Raw genomic sequence first — 18,414 nt, 5'->3', positions numbered from 1 at the left:
AGATTGGCTCAACTCATATTTAACTGACAGGTGCCTACAAGTCAGGGTTGACGGACATCTGTCTAGAGAATATGAGGTCACATCTGGAGTTCCTCAGGGATCGCATTTAGGACCACTACTCTTTAATATTTTCATCAATGACATTGTACACAACATACAGTCTGAATGTCTGCTATATGCCGATGATTTGAAAATATTCAGAATTGTTTCAAACGATTCCGACGTCACACAACTACAACAAGATATCGACTGCTTAACAACCTGGTGCCTTAAAAATAATCTCGATCTCAATGCGAAAAAATGCGCTGTCGTATCCTTCTCACGCTCTCATAACAACATCGTCCCCAACTACAAACTCAACAACGAGTATCTACAGGAATTAACCGAAATCAAGGATCTAGGAATTACTATAGACAACAAACTCACATTTGCAAAACATATTGACAAAATAACTGTGCAATCTTTTAAAGTGCTTGGACTCATCAACAGAACAGGAAGGGATTTCAACAACCCGAATTCTCTGGTCACACTATACCGTTCACTTGTACTGCCTATATTAGAGTATGGCTGTGTTATCTGGTCTCCATATACGGATACACAAATCAACCGAGTTGAGAGAATTCAAAACAAATTCTGCAAGACATTGTTGTTCCATCATTCGTTAAGGATGCGGGGACTCTCCACTGAGGACATCCGCTCCCGTTTCAGACTCAATAGCTTAACCTCGCGTCGGATGGTCGCTGATGCGGCATTTTTCTACAAAATTGTCAACGGTCTGATTGACTCCTCAGAAGCACTCAGCAGTTTTGAGCTTGCACCTGCTAGCCTCTCGCTCAGGCATAACAGACTGTTAAAAACAACCAAGACTCAACGAAACTACGTATACCACGGACCAAATAATAGGATTGCTAATCTCGTAAACTCATTACACGCAGACATTGATTTTTATGGAGGGACATATCAAGCTTTCATCTCGCAAACCAAAAATTTATTGTTTATCTACCACTAACTCTTTACTTACATTTAACCGATTGTGTATATATATCACTTTTCACATTCATATCTCTATATCATTTTGTATATTTTTACTAAATATTCGATGTATAAAGCCGATTGGCGTATGGTTTATTAAATAAATAAATAATGGGCTCCGGTTATAATAGACAATAAAATCGGATTTTGTCCATTATAACCGAAGCTTTCAAAATCAAATTTCAAAACAAAGCTGGCAATAAGCAAAATTTTGTACTTCCCCGAATTCGATCAAGAGACACAATCAGTCTCTGCAGCAGAAAATGTTCATTTTTTCGTGGAAATAAGTCAAAGAAGGTAAACAACTTCTGCGGTGTGCTGAAAGTGACGTCGGAAAAAAATAGCGAGCATTTACATTGCATGAAAAATATACAATAATATGCGAAATTGAAGGATGAACTTCCCAAGCTGACATTTGCTTGAACAAAAACCTAAAAAAACAGACTGTTTCGAACATATGGATTAATCGGGAAAAAATTAAAAATGATTGGAAAGTCAACGACAAGAGAAAAAAAATAAGATTTGCGATACATCCTCAAGTTGATGAATTACTGTTTAAATGGTTTCAGCAGAAAAGGGCCAATAATTTTCCAGTAAGTGGTCCAATGCTAATGATGAAAGCCAATGAATTCGGAGAAGCTATCGGTGCTAATTTTAAATGCAGTTCCGGATGGCTAGACAGATTTAAAAAGAGACATAATATTTGCTTCGGCAAAATTTGTGGTGAATCGGCTTCTGTGGACCAAAGTGTTACAAATGACTGGCTATTACAAACCTGGCCTACAATAAGTAACAATTATTCCATGGACAACATTTTTAACGCGGACGAAACGAGAATTTTCTATAAGATGCTGCCTGACAAAACACATAAGATCAAAGGTGAAACATGCAGTGGTGGAAAAATGTCTAAAGAAAGAATAACTGCCATGATTTGTGCTAATGCATCGGGCACGGTAAAACGGAAATTATTGGTTAAATACAATTTAATACAATCCGCTGTTTCTGAACAATGTCTGCTTTCAGGAAAATATAACAACCCCAGATGCTTTAAAAACGTTAAAACGTTGCAGGTAGATTATTGTGCTAACAACAAATCCTGGATGACTTCTCAGACCTTTATTGACTATTTAAAGAAATGGGATTGTGAACTTATAAAAGCCAAGACTAAATTTTTGCTATTAGTAGATAATTGCCCTGCTCATCCTCAAGTTCATCTTCACAACATTAAACTACATTTTCTTCCGCCTAATACTACATCGGTTCTTCAGCCTATGGATCAAGACGTCATTAATAGCTTGAAACAATCTTATAGAAAGCAGCTTCTGATGAAAATTATGGACCTTCCTGAAGAAGCAAACCCGACAAAAGCTGTGAGTCTTTTATATGCTGTCAATATGTTAAGTGTTGCATGGAAAAGTGTCTCTAAAGAAACCATAAGAAACTGTTTTCGACGTGCTGGTCTGGTAAAAGACATTCCTGATGGATTAGATTTCGACCCGGAGGACGATGAACCTTTAAGCAAAATTATCGAAATTAATAACGTAGTGGGTTTGAGCAATTTTGATGAATATTCAAGGATTGACGAGAATATTATAGCCACAGAAGAACACTCAGACAATGACTTAATTCAAGACTTTCTGCATGAGCTGCTTGAAGAAGACTCCGGTGATGAAGATTTAGCACAGCCCGAAACTATAATAAAAATAGAAGACGCTATGAATTATTCTAGGAAACTGAAGCTATATTTTCAACAAAAAGAGAATAGTTCAGATGCAATCAATTTGCTAAATAAACTCGAAATCAAACTACAAAAAGATTTTGCCAATAAGGCATTCACCCAAAAGAAAATCACTGACTTTTTTCATAAGACTTAATTAAACTTATTATGTTCTTAATTTTGTATTTTTATTCATAAACTTTATTACTTTAATAAAAAAACACATTGAATTGACTTTTTGAGTTAAAAATTTTATATTCTGATTAGATGGACACTCGGTTATAATGGACAATTTGACATGGTCCCGTGGAGTCCATTATAAACGGATTACACTGTATATATTTTTTTTTCTTGATCTGGAGGACCTCCCCTATCCGTACATACCCATTTTAACCCCGCATTCGGGGGATGCTTTTCTAAAATTTACCCCATTTGGTGATTTGATTTGGTTTTTCATGAAAATTGGTGATTCCATACTTTATTTTCTAGATGGGCCCAAAGATTTTCATTTCGATTAATGTCGTGGCTTGTCGTGTTGAAAAAAACTCGTTTTTTGACATGACGGTAAATTTTCCTTGAGAATGCTTAACAGGTGCTTTGATGTTAAATTCTTCACTTGTTTTCCGACAGACCATACGACGGCCATACGATTCGTTCCCACAACAGTCAGGCCTACGTAACCGGAACAGACCCGGATTTGTATCCGGCCAATGATTGTCAACTGGTCAGAATTCTACCACTACAGCAACAATGACCATTCGACAGTTTTCCAAAAGTCAAAACCTTTAATTTTATAGGTATTAGCGAACGATAATGTCTTGTTTATATATAATCGATATAAGTGTTTTTTTTATTGCAGCACGGTCTTGTATATTGTTATTTCTCAGCCATCTGACATTTTTGTGCGAAACGCTGCTCTTAAGTTCAGGGTTAAATTTTTGGTTACTGCCAGTAATTTTGGTCGCCCACTTAATCTGATATTGGGGCAATATTTATTTGCCTTGTTTACTGATTTTTCTAAAGAAAATTTGGATAAGTAGACATACACATTTAAATAACTGAAATCGCACCCAAAATTTCAATAAAACGAATGAAAAGGGTTATGCAAAATACTTCTGTGAGCCACTGTATATATGTACAGCCATGATCACGCAATCCGTGCGATTATGTACTGTGATACAGTCAATTTTTGGGACTTGAGACGATTTTGTTATTCTGTAAGTGACAGTCACAAAATCTATAACATTTTATTACAGAGCGATGTTTTTACACTTCAATGAAAATAAATATGTTGATAACAAATATTAAATTTTCTACAACATAATAGAAAAATATAATTACCAATATTAATAAAAATATATGTTGACTTTGTTTTCATATTATTTACGAAATGTATGTAAAATTGATTTACTTTTAACCTTTTCGTGTTTGAGTTGCTTACAAAATATAAAAAAACGACCTCTATTCAGTATATTCAAAATGGCAAACAAGAGTTATTTTTAGTGTTGTTACTAACTATCAGGATTCAAATTTGAGTTCATATTTTGAGACCAACGCTAGAGACTGTTTAGTGAATAATAACTAATCACAAATTGAGACAAATGACTAAAGATTGCTTACAGAATCGCGCTAAATAGCACACTTAACGATTCTGTATTGTGATAAAGTCCCAAGTCTCTAAATTTGAGATTTAAGGGGCACACCTAGTGTGATGGCCTAAAAAAAGGTGATTTTTGGGAATTTTTATTAAAAAAATACTTTATCAATTAATTCAAAATTTTAAGAATATATTTATACATGTTTCAAGAATATACAGTGCTGCAGTGATTCCGGCATACTCCGTGGATGAAATCTAAAACAAACAATTCTCGTTAAACTAGATAATATTGTCTGTACAATGACCTACGAAAAAAAAAATCAAAAATTGACAATATGGCGGCGTTTTAAAAAAAATAGTCGAATTTTGCCCAAAATTTTGGTCGTTTTTGGCCTGCCAAAATTCGATTTTTTGATCTGATCAAAAATCGATAGGTCATTGTACGGAGAACTATATATGTATGGAACATGTAAAAAAAATTCGATAGTGATAGGATCATTTGTTTTTGAGTAATCACTGCAGCAAATTCGAAAAATTTAAAGTTCCAATGCAACTCTCTAACTGTCGAGCGGCTACTCTTTTAAATGGCTGTAACTCAAAAACTGTTTCAGATGATTTTTTGTGCCCCATAAAGTAAGAAAAAATTTTTCTGACATGAGACGATTTTGCTAGTCTGTAAGAGACAGTCACAAAATCTATTACATTTCATTATTCAGACATGTTTTTATATTTGAAATAAAATAAATATGTCGATAACAAATATTAAATTTTATGTAACATAGTCGAAAAACATAATTAAAAATAAAAATATATGTTGACTATTTACGAAATTTATGTAAAATTTACTAATTTTAACCTTTTCTGGTTTGAGATGCTTATATTATATCGAATATCTATGATGATCTCTATTCAGTATGTTCTAAATGGCAAATAAGAGTTGTTTTTTATAATATATTAACAATTTTTTCAGAAAATGTATGTAAAAAACATAGGGAAAATTTTAAACAAAAAAAAATAATTACTTTTTTATTTATCAACATTTTTTAAAGATTCTAGTAGGGACGATGGCACGATTCCGATTACTTTGGCGGAGGGGAAGAAAAACGAATTTCAATATAAATGGAGTATGCGCGGATAGGGGAGCTTCTCCAGAGGAGAAATATGGAAAAATAGTGTAAAAATAACTTATATTTTTTTTTTATAATATTCCCGATTAAAAATACAAAAAAGTACACTGAAAACACATGGTATTTCTCTATGTTTCACTAATTTTTTTTTTACATTTTTCACATGGTATATTTAAATATACACTCTAAACATTGAATTAAGTTCACATTTCACTTCAGTTTTGTAATATTTTACCTAAATTTATTTATTTAAATATCACTTAGCACACTAATCGTTGCAAAGGTTAGATTGTTTACAATTAGGAAAACGAACATTGCCACATATGTAGGATTCTTAACGAATTTTCTTTTGTTTTTTTTTTGCGTGATGATTTCTTCTATATTAACTATAATAAAAAATACTTTCCAACATTTTGTGCAATTCAGTGACCGACACAGATATGAATTCATAACATTGCAAATAACAGTTTACGTTTATGCTTTGTGTTTTACTCGCGGAATAGCGTTAGAAATATTTCTTGAAGAGTGCTTGGCGTTCATGGTCTGACATGTTAAATTTTTTGGATTAAATATTTCCCTCAGACGCACTCCTATTATTTTGGAACACAGCTGTGTATGTATATGTATAATATGTGACTTATATTTAATAAACATAAATAAGTAAAAATCTATGATGGTATTGTAAAACTTATATTATATCGGGGTGACCGAAGTACTTTTACGTAGTACTCTTTTCGTCTAAAAAAATAATCCTTGTCGAGCGAATACCCGGGGTGACCGAAGTACTTTCGCGTAGTACTCCTTTTTGAGTTTTCTTTATAAATTGGTTAAATATTGGTCATTATATCTGACAGCGATTTCCATTTTTTTGATGATACATTGTTTTGTGTCTTATAGGTAGAGATGGGCGATATTGCGATTTTTCGATATCTGTGATTTCAGTGATTCATTTTTAAATCACTGATTTTATATTGCTATTGTGATCGCAACTAAGTCGACGTTCAAACGGAGACCTTTTGTTGTTGTTGTTGTAGTGGCAGATTCTGCCGATTTGACAGTGTTTGGACGAATAAAAGTCCAGGTCCCTTCCAGTTACGTAGACCCGACTGTCGTGGGAACGCCGTAACCTTTTGTCGTTATTGGCGGCAAATTCTCTTTTGGTTCCTGTAACTCGAGTCAAGTTTTTCCGCCTTTCTTTTCACTACATTTTCCCAAATGTTGGAGCGGTTCGGCTACCTGAAACTTAGAGCTTATTGCATAGTTCATTTGTATGTTGGTATGATCCGCTTTTAATATTTTCAAAGAAAAACTTGACGGAATTCCATAATCCATCAGAATGTTTTGAATACCCGCTAATAATATTTTCAAGGCCAAATAAATAACGGGAGTTTCCTATTCTTTGGGAAAGTATTAAAATCCCGTAATTTTTGTATTCCATATTTTTTTCTGAAATTAATTAATTACAATTATTGTTTAAAATTAAATAATATTCGGTTAAACGAAATCATTATAAGAGCATCTTAATAAAAGAATAAATAAATATAAAACAGTAAAAGTAACTCCATTTTTATTAAAATTCATATAATTTATTACTAAGTGTTATTGAAAACTTAATTTAAATATTTATGAATATTGCAACCATGAAAAGAGTTTCAATTTGTACTCTAAGCTCATTTTTTAAATTCAGCGCAAAAGCTTTCAAATTTGGTTTTAACAATAAGTAAAATTAAAAATTTCATCTACTACTTCAAACATCTGCCATACTTCGCTTTTTTTCCTTGATAAATTTCCTGCTATTATTAAAAATAATAAGAACGTTATACTCAAAACTATGACGAAAAATAGCATATACGCATATACATATCTTCTTCTTCTTTACTGGCGTAGACACCGCTTACGCGATTATAGCCGAGTCAACAACAGCGCGCCAATCGTTTCTTCTCTTCGCTACGTGGCGCCAATTGGATATTCCAAGCGAGGCCAGGTCCTTCTCCACTTGGTCCTTCCACCGGAGTGGAGGTCTTCCTCTTCCTCTGCTTCCCGCGGCGGGTACTGCGTCGAATACTTTCAGAGCTGGAGTGTTTTCATCCATCCGGACAACATGACCTAGCCAGCGTAGCCGCTGTCTTTTAATTCGCTGAACTATGTCGATGTCGTCGTATATCTCGTACAGCTCATCGTTCCATCGGATGCGGTATTCGCCGTGGCCAACGCGCAAAGGACCATAAATCTTCCGCAGAACTTTTCTCTCGAAAACTCGCAACGTCGACTCATCGGTTGTTGTCATCGTCCAAGCCTCTGCACCATATAGCAGGACGGGAATTATGAGCGACTTATAGAGTTTGGTTTTTGTTCGTCGAGAGAGGACTTTACTTTTCAATTGCCTACTCAGTCCAAAGTAGCACCTGTTGGCAAGAGTAATCCTGCGTTGGATTTCTAGGCTGACATTGTTGGTGGTGTTAATGCTGGTTCCTAAATAGACGAAATTATCTACAACTTCAAAGTTATGACTGTCAACAGTGACGTGAGTGCCAAGTCGCGAGTGCGACGACTGTTTGTTTGATGACAGGAGATATTTCGTCTTGCCCTCGTTCACTGCCAGACCCATTTGCGTTGCTTCCTTGTTCAGTCTGGAGAAAGCAGAACTAACGGCGCGGGTGTTGAGACCGATGATATCAATATCATCGGCATACGCCAGCAGCTGTACACTCTTATAAAAGATTGTACCTGCTCGGTTCAGTTCTGCAGCTCTAATAATTTTCTCCAGCAGCAGATTGAAAAAGTCGCACGATAGGGAGTCGCCTTGTCTGAAACCTCGTTTGGTATCGAACGGCTCGGAGAGGTCCTTCCCGATGGATGGAGTCATGTGTAGAAGTTCACGCAAGTGAGGAAAGTTCTCTGATCGCCATTCACTTGGGAGTGGCCAGAAACGATTCTTTTACATATGACTCAAGCAGCTCACGACTTCCGGTCTTTGACCAAGTATCCTCTGGGTAGCCTAAGAACATCCGTTTGAAGGCGAGCTAAAGTGAGAAGGCGAAATATCCCCTACTTAGGGTTGTGCGATGGGTTTGGGACCCGCCACGTAAAAAGAAAAAAACAGCCCCAATGAAAAAAAAAAACGCATATACATATATGTATATACAAAATACCCTGAAGAAAGCTGCTACTTTTCTGCTATTTGCTATTGTGATCGCATGTACTGTACTATTAAAAAATCACAATTTCACAAATTTATTGTGAACTGCTATCGCAATTCGCAGGTTCGAACTGCGATCACAATTCACAGGTTCGGATTGCGATCGCAATTCACAGGTTCGAACTGCGATCACAATTCCCAGGTTCGAACTGCGATCGCAATTCGCAGGTTCGAACTGCGATCACAATTCACAGGTTTGAACTGCGATCGCAATTCAACATTTTTGGGATTATTGTCTGGGGGGTGAGAAATTCCAAGTTAGGTGCTAGGTCAGTATAGTAAAACTCTCACCCTGACTTGGAATTTCTCACCCCCCAGATTAGCTGTTGTACTGTGTTGTTAGTACATGAATGTTGTTTATTACGAGTGTGAAATGTAATTTTTAAAATAAAGATTTCTTAGCTAAAAAACGTGCAAAAAGTGTAAAATATGGATTTATTTAAATTTTTATAGTTTAATTTAATTAATTTGAAGTGAAAATGTGCGTAGAGTGTGTAAAACGTGGTGAAATAGCTTGTTGAAATTTTGGGAATTTTTGAACTTTAAAGTCGAATATCTCGTAAACTAACCGTTTGCGGTACCTATAAATATATATATTTTTTAATCAGGAGGACTTCCTCTTTTCAACCGTACTTTCAGATCGCGGCGCCAAAGTAATCGGAATTGTGCCGGGACGATAACCATTCACGTACTTTTTAAGAATAAATTTGGTTTTTGTGTTTCCGATGAGAAATCGTGTCCGCCAGTGGAAAAACGCATCTCATTCTTCGAGAGATGATCAAAAAATTCTAAAAAAATTTGTTTATACACTCCACGATATACCTCATGATATATGAAAAATGTTCTATTGTATATAGAATAAAAATTACTATGAAAAAAAGTTAAAAAAAAAAAAAACAAGCCAGATTACCTTACTGACCCCTTAAGTACAAAAAAATATATATAACAATTCTCAAATAATTAGAATTAATTGAAAAACTTGAACTCCCTCAAAAATGAATTGGTCGCCCAAATAGCACATCTTACCAAACCTGCAAATCAACGATTTGGTGTCAAAATTTGCTTACGTTTTATATTCTAGATTTTCAATTATAGCATCACATCATGGAGTACCAAGCTTCCTTAATACCTTCCCATAAATACTCACAATTTTAAAATTTTTAGCAGCAATTTTAAGGTTAACATCGTTCCATAAGTTTTCTATTGGATTAAAGTCAGGGCTTAACGCAGACTAATCCAAAACATTTATTTTGTCTTTCTCAAGCCAATCCTTTGTGATTTTCATTGTGCCATTATTCTGCATAAAAGTACAGCGAAGGGACATGCAATTGAAAGCAATGGTTCCATTTTATTCCTTAATATGTCGAAATATTTATATCGATCCATTTTCCCCTAAATGGGAATAATTGAGCCCACGCCATGCCAGGAAAAGACACCCCATATCATATTTTCGCCTGAGTATTTTATCGTCTTTTTTGTGTACCTGGGATTTAAGGAATGGCCTTTAGGACGATGAACATTACTTATCCCATTAAGACCATATTAATGTTCGTTTCATCCGTTCATAGTACTTTTTTCCCCAAAAATAAGATCTTTATCCCTACGTGTTTTCGCGAAACGTAGATTGGATATGCTGCTTTGACAGAAGTGTTTTTTTCGACTCGGACAGCCAAAAAGTTGGGCCTCATTTAAACGTCTTATTCATTATTTGTCATGAAGACTTAGAAGGGTCGGCTTTGCTTTTCCAGACTACGGCTCTATCTTCAGTAATTGTCTTTCCCGGTAGTTTTAGTTTTTTTTATGTTTTTGGTCAAATATATCTCGTTATCTTTTTTGAGTTTAAGACCATTATAAACCATTTTCCGGAAACAATTCAATAAAACGGCAATTTCTGCAACAGTTTTCCCGTATTTCTTCATATGTAGTCTTTTTAACTACAGTGCTTACCTCGATCCATTTCCACTCGAATTAAATCACTTTATCGTAGACAGCCTTAATTAGTAATAAAACTTAGGGGTATGCGAATCCAGTTCGATTCGATTTCGATTCTAAGGATTCGATTCGATATTCGAGTCAAATATCGAATATTTCGAATAGTTCGAATAATTCGAACTATTCGAATTATTCGAACTATTCGAATAATGCGAATATATGGGTCGATTGATTTTTTGAAAATTTTAAACGAAAATGACAAATGTACGTCGGATGCATGACAGAAATTCAGATACTACTGGCGCTAATTAAAAAATCATGCAAATAGTCAAATATTAAAATTATTCGAATTATTCGAACTATTCGAATAGTTCGAGTAATTCGAATAGTTCGAGTAATTCGAATAGTTCGAATAATTCGAATAATGCGAATATTCGGGTCGAATCTCGAATCGAATAATTCGGTTCGATTCGCGTCGAATAATTCGAAATTTCGAATATTCGCATGCCCCTAATAAAACTCCTTATAATTTTTTGCAAAGAAATCTTCACTTTCTAATAAATGTGCTATGTGGGTGATCAAGCCATTTTAGAGGGAGTTCAACTTTTTCAAATAATACTAATTAGTCGTGAATTTCTATTAGCTACTTTTTATTTAAATAGATAAATTAATAAACAAGTAATCATATTTTAATCCCCTTTTTTTTACTCTTTTAACGATTTTTTTCAATTGTATAAGCGATTATTGCTTGACCAAGTGTGCTATTTGCGTGATCATGGCTGTAGTTGCCTTCCTCTTATGGTTTTTGAGATATTTGCAGGGTTTTTGAGAATTTCAACTATTTAAAGTGCGTGTTTTCCGATTTATAATGATTTCTGCAATTTTTAAATCCAATAGCTCTTCACTGATTCGTTTCTTTCCATTTATTTTTATAAATTGTTCAGAAATAACTTCCTCAATATTTAACTGTTCAAATATTTTTTTTCACATTTGCATTTTAATCAAAAATCAATGTTATCTTATCTACATATTTTACAAAGGAATCAAGGTAATAAAGTAAACAAATAATATATCAATTGCAGGAAATAACACATTATTAGTTTTTCGCATAGAAACAGTCCTTGGCCGGATAAAATCCCGGTCAATTTCGGTGCGTAGAACTCTGAAACACCGAGGCGCCTTCAGTTCCTTCGCATATAATTCCTTTTTAGCGTGGGAGGCTTTCGGCCGTAAAAAAAAATATTAATCCTGATAAAATCAATACCGGCATTTACCAGAAGAAAAGAAATTTTGAAAGATTTTGCGTTGACGGTATAATCCTTTTTTATTTATTTATTATGGTAAAACTTATTTTTTTTCATGCTTGCTTTTCTTATTGTTTGAATATATGGATTTCAAAGACAGTTATATATGAAATTAAAGTAGTTTTTGCATTATTTGATACAAAACAAATGTGTAGAAGTTGTGAATTGTTAGTGGATATACTAAAAAAAGTTAAAAATATAATTGTAAAATTCATTATAAATTGGAGATTTTAAATAGTTAAATTTTTGAACTTTCATTATATGCACTAACAATTCGTTTCTACTCATTTATTTTATATTAAACAGGGCAAATATAACTTTAATTCAATATTAAACTTTTGCTCAAACATAAACAAAAAGGTTGCATTCTAACAAATATTCAGTATTATTTTATCTACATATTTTACAAAAAAACAAAAAAAAAATAATAATAATACTCCAATACCAGGAAATAAATAATTATTATTAGTTTTTCTCGATTCGTCGATTCTGGATAAGTAGAAGTTTAACCTGGTCCAAAATGAAGCTGTATAAGAATCAATTGTCCAAAACCTTCCTTCCTTCGATCATTACCTGAAAAATATATCTGAGTAAGTCGTGTGAATATTTCAAACCGATCGGTCGGAGAAATTTTCCTCACCGAGTCTGAAAACTCGGTTTTGAGATAAACGCGTTTAAAGTCTCGGGAATCCGGCTCGTGCTCCGCCTACTTTCGAACGTTCGGAAACGATCTTAGTAATACGCTCTTATCTCCGAAACTAATTGTCGGATCGATTTGAAATTTTCAGAGAATATTCTTGAATATATGTACATTCGAAAAATGAAAAAAAAACAATTTTTTGAAAATCTCAAGTGGATATCTGGAAGTGGGTTGTAAACTAATTTAATTGGTTGTTAGGAATTTATTTTCTTTCTTCTCATTTCAGACTCATTAGTCGAGCATCTGAGTTCTTTCAATTTTTTTTGCGACCCATGACTTGAGGTTTTGAGTTAGTTTTTACCTCATTTGATCTGCTACCACCGCTGATTAGCTAATACCAAGCCTCTCGGATATTTTCGTTGTAGTACAGCCATTTTCCTTCTTCAGATAATTTTCTAATTTTTTTTCCAAAATGTTGAAAATTTATTTCTAATAAAAACACAATTTACAAAAATAGCTAAAGTACTGCACTAGAACATCAAATATTGTATAACTTAGGGAGAAATATAGAAATAGAAATAAATATATAGAATTTGGTTGATTTATGCTGAAAAGAGAAGAGGGAAAGCGAAAATGGGTGGAAGTAATAACACGTGTAGAATTGACTTGTATGTGATTTTTTTAGCTTTCTTCTCTTATTAGTTATTCTTTCCTAAAATAATAAATTGTTTTTAAATTTGATTGCGTGGTTGTATTTTTATGACTGACAAAAGTCAGTTTCGCAAAAATGCTTTCAATTTTGCTCGCCGCTGTATAAGTCTCTTGCGGCTATATGTATATATAATCTGGAGAACATTCTTTATCATTCGCCCATACCCAAACCCATTTTATCCCCGCATTCGGGTGATTTTATACTTAGTTTTCCGGCAAATCAAATAATGATTAGATAGTAGTGATAAGTAAGTGTAATTCAATAATTTTCTGACGATTTTTTTTTGAAATCACAAGGCACTTTCCTTATTAGTGGGTAGATGAAATCATTGTTTTATGTTATCATTGTGTTATGATAAGCATTAATTTTATTTACTGTTGTTATTGTTACGGTTACCTGATCCCCGCTTGGGTTGTAAGGTTGAGGTTGGTAGTCATCTATCGACAGCCCTAGTAATCGTGCTGTGAGAGGGATTTTAAATGAGTGGAGTTTGCTGGGTATGCGAAGAGGTGGTTAGAGTAATGCGGGGACTCGTTGCATGCTAGACATATATTTGTTAGATCGTGGACGATTCGGTATAAAAGTTTAACCTGCTACAGTATCCAGAACGAAGTTCCCTCGACACTCGGGTCTAAGTAACCGCAATGGACCCGGATTATCAGGCAAGGACTGATAAACATGGCGGAGGAAATATAATGATTCGAGGATGACTATGTTGATAATATTTGGTCAATAGTGAAAAGACAGCTCTGGAGAACGAAACGGCTGTGGGATAATTTGTTGTTTTTTCTTTGTTTTACATTTTAAGTTGACTTCAATTCGATGGTGAAAAGACGGCTCTGGCAGAACAAAACAGCTTTGGGATAGCGTAACAGCAGAATAAAGGCGAATTCCGAAAGACATTGAAAATTTGTCTATAGACAAAATATTGAAATATATTTAGTTATTGACTCTTCGAATGTATCTAATTTTTCAATTTGATTTCGTGGTTGTGTTTTTATGGGTGATATTCGAATTTAAAGCCCAAAAATTCACAAATTAAGTACATAGTCTTTTATTATACATTTTAACTTATATAACTTAACATTATATCCACTGACATATCAATAAAATATACTTGAATATACAGTATATATATTTTATGCAAACTGATAATGAAGCAAATTTCATATATATTTTCAGTAATAAAAAACATCGATATGAATGTAACAAACAAATTTTTATCATCAGAGAATGGAACACCGCACGACAAAGTGGCAATATTGGATGCAGGTGCACAATACGGAAAGGTATGTGCTTAGTTACAATTCTTTAGAATTTAAGAATAATATATTTTTTTTTACAGGTAATAGACCGCAAAGTAAGAGAATTACTTGTGGAATCGGAAATTTTACCATTAGACACACCAGCTGCTGTGTTAAAAGCTAACGGATATAGGGGTATTATTATTTCTGGTGGGCCAAACTCTGTATATGCTGAAGATGCGCCTAATTATGATACAGATATTTTTAAAATTAAGATACCAATTCTTGGAATTTGCTATGGTATGCAACTTATCAACAAGGAATTCGGTGGTACTGTACACAAGAAAACAGTGCGTGAAGATGGGCAAGAAAATATTGAAATAGAACCCGAGTGTCCTTTGTTTAAGTAAGTTGACAATAATTAATGGAATAATGTTTGAATCCATGTTGAAATTTACATACGTAATATGTTAAAAAAGGGGTTAGGATTTCAAGGTAAAAAATAAGACTCTCGCGAATTTATTTCTAAAATGTGTTTTGAGTAATTTTATTCGGACCTTGCACATTATTGAACACACTTTTGACAATATGGGGTAATATTTTCATGCAGAAATATTGAAGCATAAGTCAGTAACAGAGCTTTCATTAGAATGACTTGGCTACAAATTATCCGAAAATAGAAAAACAAGAAAAAAATGGTCAAACTATATTCAACGTTGAGGGGAACGTTCTCTGATATATTTTTTTTTCATTTAAAAGTTTTGGCGGCCATTTAAAGTACATACTGTTATTATCCAATAAAATTTCCGTTATTTTGTGGGTGGTGTGTACAAAGCCTGAAATGAATCGGTCAAGTAGTGTTAAGAAAAACGCGTCTAAAGTTTATGAACTAAAAAGTGAGAAAAAAAAAATTCTATATTGTCAAAAGTGTGGTTTAACGATTTTAAAATGAAAAAAGTTCAATAATAATAATATAACAGACATCTCAGAAAAGAAGTTTGGGCCATAGATATTTAGTTCCAAACCAGTTACATTCATATTCAACACCAAGCAACATTGAATATATACATACAATTTAAAAAAAGTCGAAAATAATTATAGGGGGATTATATAGTTCTAGTGGGAGGTCTAGACTAATTTTATTTTGGTGTTAACACATTGACCGAACCATTCGGCATAAACTCAATTAATCCAAAGAAAATCACTATTATCCTTTTCCGGCCAATGCGGAATCTGCTTTGTGAAAGTTCATAAATTTTTAACAATTGTCATTTCTATCTAAGAACATTCATGTAGAGTGTTCTGTTAAACTGTACCTTTATCCTTTATTTTCAGAAAACGCACAATTCTGGTACTAACGGCTTTATTTTGAATAAAAAACAAAATAATTTTAAAATGGTTGGATTCTGTTCCAGTATCTGCCTTAATTTAGAATTTATTTCACAATTAATTAACTTTTAAATTAAATTCCACAAAATACTAAAACCTAAAAATATAAAAAAATTAACAACTATTGACACTGTTCAAGGTTCTAGTGCAGATCAAAATTATTTTTCCCCACTGCCAACGATTGATGATAGTAGTGACTTCGACTTGCATGAATAAAATTTCGGATTATTCAGTAAACATTTTCTCTATTGGCTTCAAATTGCACTATGTTTAAAAGGATCTAAGCTGAGTCCCAAAAAATTAAACTTGACAACATGACTACTAGAAATGAGAAGCATTATGAAGTATTGCTTTTTGGGCTTGACATGTTAGAGCCAAATACCATTAAACATGCTCGTATTCAAATGCAAGATGATGAACTAGTTGAAAAATAGCGGCCAAATAACAGTTTACTGACTGTGCAAAGCAGATCTCAGTATCGGTCTATCGGTTATCTTCAATCATTGAGTTGGGAAGAAGGTGTGGGAGGTAATTCCTTTCGAGAAATGCAAGCGTTTGCTGGACTCCATTCTGAAAATTAACCACTTTATGTTATTCTTTAATGAAATCGTATTTTTTTTTTAACTTCAATATATCCCAGAATAAAAATCAATTACGCTATTTTTTTTGCGTCATTTACATTCCGGGTTATGTCACTGCTATTATTTCGAACACTGTTGTAAGTATATTTTTCGCCAAAGTCTCTCAATTTAATACAAAATTTAGTGTAATATATTAATAAAACAAGCTTATCAAACTGAATACGCCATCGTTACATATGTAACTGTCAAAAAGCATCAACTTTTTTTGTGATGCATGCGCGATTTTCATTGTCACTGTGCATCGACTTCCAAGTTAAAACGTTTCAAAACATGTTGCAATGTAACAAATATTACGGATGCATTACAGATCATTATACTTTGTTCGTATGCATTGCAATTGACGTTTTCTAAGTCAGCCTATAATTAACATAGCTTGTAAATTTTTATCATAATGATGGACCGTTTACACATAGTCAAATAGAACGATTCTATTTCCTTTCTCAGTTCAATATGCTTACTAATCGAAACCTAGTTTAAAAACAATACATCTATTAGGCATCGAGAATAATGTTATTATAGTAATGAAGGCTGTAATTCAAGGGGTGGAGACGTAACGATTATAATTAGGAAAAAATTGATACCATTTGGTTCGTTCATCTAACACTCGGCGTATGGAAAGTATCGGCATTCAAATTTATCTGGCGATAACACTGTACACAATACTTGAGATATGTATATCTCTAAGGATGTATCAAATGTGGGACTGAATTCTATTCGTATCCCGTATCAAGTTGATTTAATGCTTTCCAAAAAGTGTTTAAGGGCTTCACATAAACCACTACCAATAAAAATTTGACAGTTAATGCAACTAAGAAATCATACTTTTCGGAACTTCTATCGTCGAGGGCTAGGTGAAAGATTTGTTGCTTGAATATCGTTGGCTCAGCCAAAACTAATTTTAAGAATGTTTTGTGTCTCATAACTTTTATTTGATATGGTTCTGCAAACTCAAAAGGTCAGTGAAGGGCCTGAAAGCTATACCGGAAAATACTATGCCTCCTATTGCTATGCTATCGGACGGGGATTACTTTGAAGAGGACAAAATAAATATTCACAAATAACTTTTTGTAATGCATTTTGAAGAAGTTGTTTAGTGACTGAGCGCTTACGGATAAAGACCCATAAGCCCATAACGACTCACAAAGTCTAGCCTGCACAAGCATACTGCGAGAGATCTCAACGATCATACGATTTCCTCAGTTGAGGAATATAAACCATCAAACTCGAAGTTGACATACTCATGTTACTTCACAACATGTTAGTTCGTTTTTTTTTTTATCTTTTTGGATACATTTATTAAAGCTAACTTATTCACCATTTTCTTATTTAAATTTAAATGTCTCGTTTTTTACTGTCAAAAGTCTGCAGGCCGCACGTATCAGAGTTGGTACGATCCTATTTTTCTATTTGGTATAGGGAACTCATATTATGTATATTTTGATGTGGCAAACACTTTATGTAACACAGGCAAAATCGTGTCGTACAGTTTATATTAATTCCGATATAGGCCTTGGGCCCATAACCTGTTGCGAACTTTACCGCCGAGGCCGCAGTAAAATTATAAATACTAATTAAATATTTCTATTACCGATCACTCTTACAGCCGGTTTCACGAACTGAAATAAATTAATTTTCACTTAAATCAGTTTCGTGAAACCGGCTGTTAGAGTTGAGTAAAATTTAACGCATAACTATTATTCTGTAAGTAATTAATTTTTGTTATCAAATAACTGTTATTTTGTAAGTGAAAAATAAAAATCAAAACTTAACGATTATTTTGTGAAGAAAAAATAAAAATCAATTATTAAAAGTTTTTGTCATATTTTGTGGTGCTCAAAAAAACAAAAATTTTCTATTTCTAGATTATATGTGTGTACAAC

General features: G+C 33.5%; 1 protein-coding gene across 3 annotated transcripts in view; it reads left to right on the top strand.

Moving 5' to 3' along the window:
* LOC105227633 (GMP synthase [glutamine-hydrolyzing]) overlaps positions 1-18,414 on the top strand; it is a 50,976-nt gene that overhangs the window by 6,365 nt on the left and 26,197 nt on the right. For all 3 annotated transcript variants that reach the window (XM_049462526.1, XM_049462527.1, XM_049462528.1), the window contains exons 2-3: positions 14,443-14,549; positions 14,606-14,910. In XM_049462526.1, coding sequence (XP_049318483.1) covers positions 14,460-14,549; positions 14,606-14,910 — 395 coding nt within the window. In that variant the 5' untranslated portion in view covers positions 14,443-14,459. The remainder of the gene's footprint in view (positions 1-14,442; positions 14,550-14,605; positions 14,911-18,414) is intronic.

This window comes from Bactrocera dorsalis, chromosome 1 (genome assembly GCF_023373825.1).
Source record: "Bactrocera dorsalis isolate Fly_Bdor chromosome 1, ASM2337382v1, whole genome shotgun sequence".
Taxonomy (NCBI): domain Eukaryota; kingdom Metazoa; phylum Arthropoda; class Insecta; order Diptera; family Tephritidae; genus Bactrocera; species Bactrocera dorsalis.
This window is presented reverse-complemented; position numbering and strand designations above follow the sequence as displayed.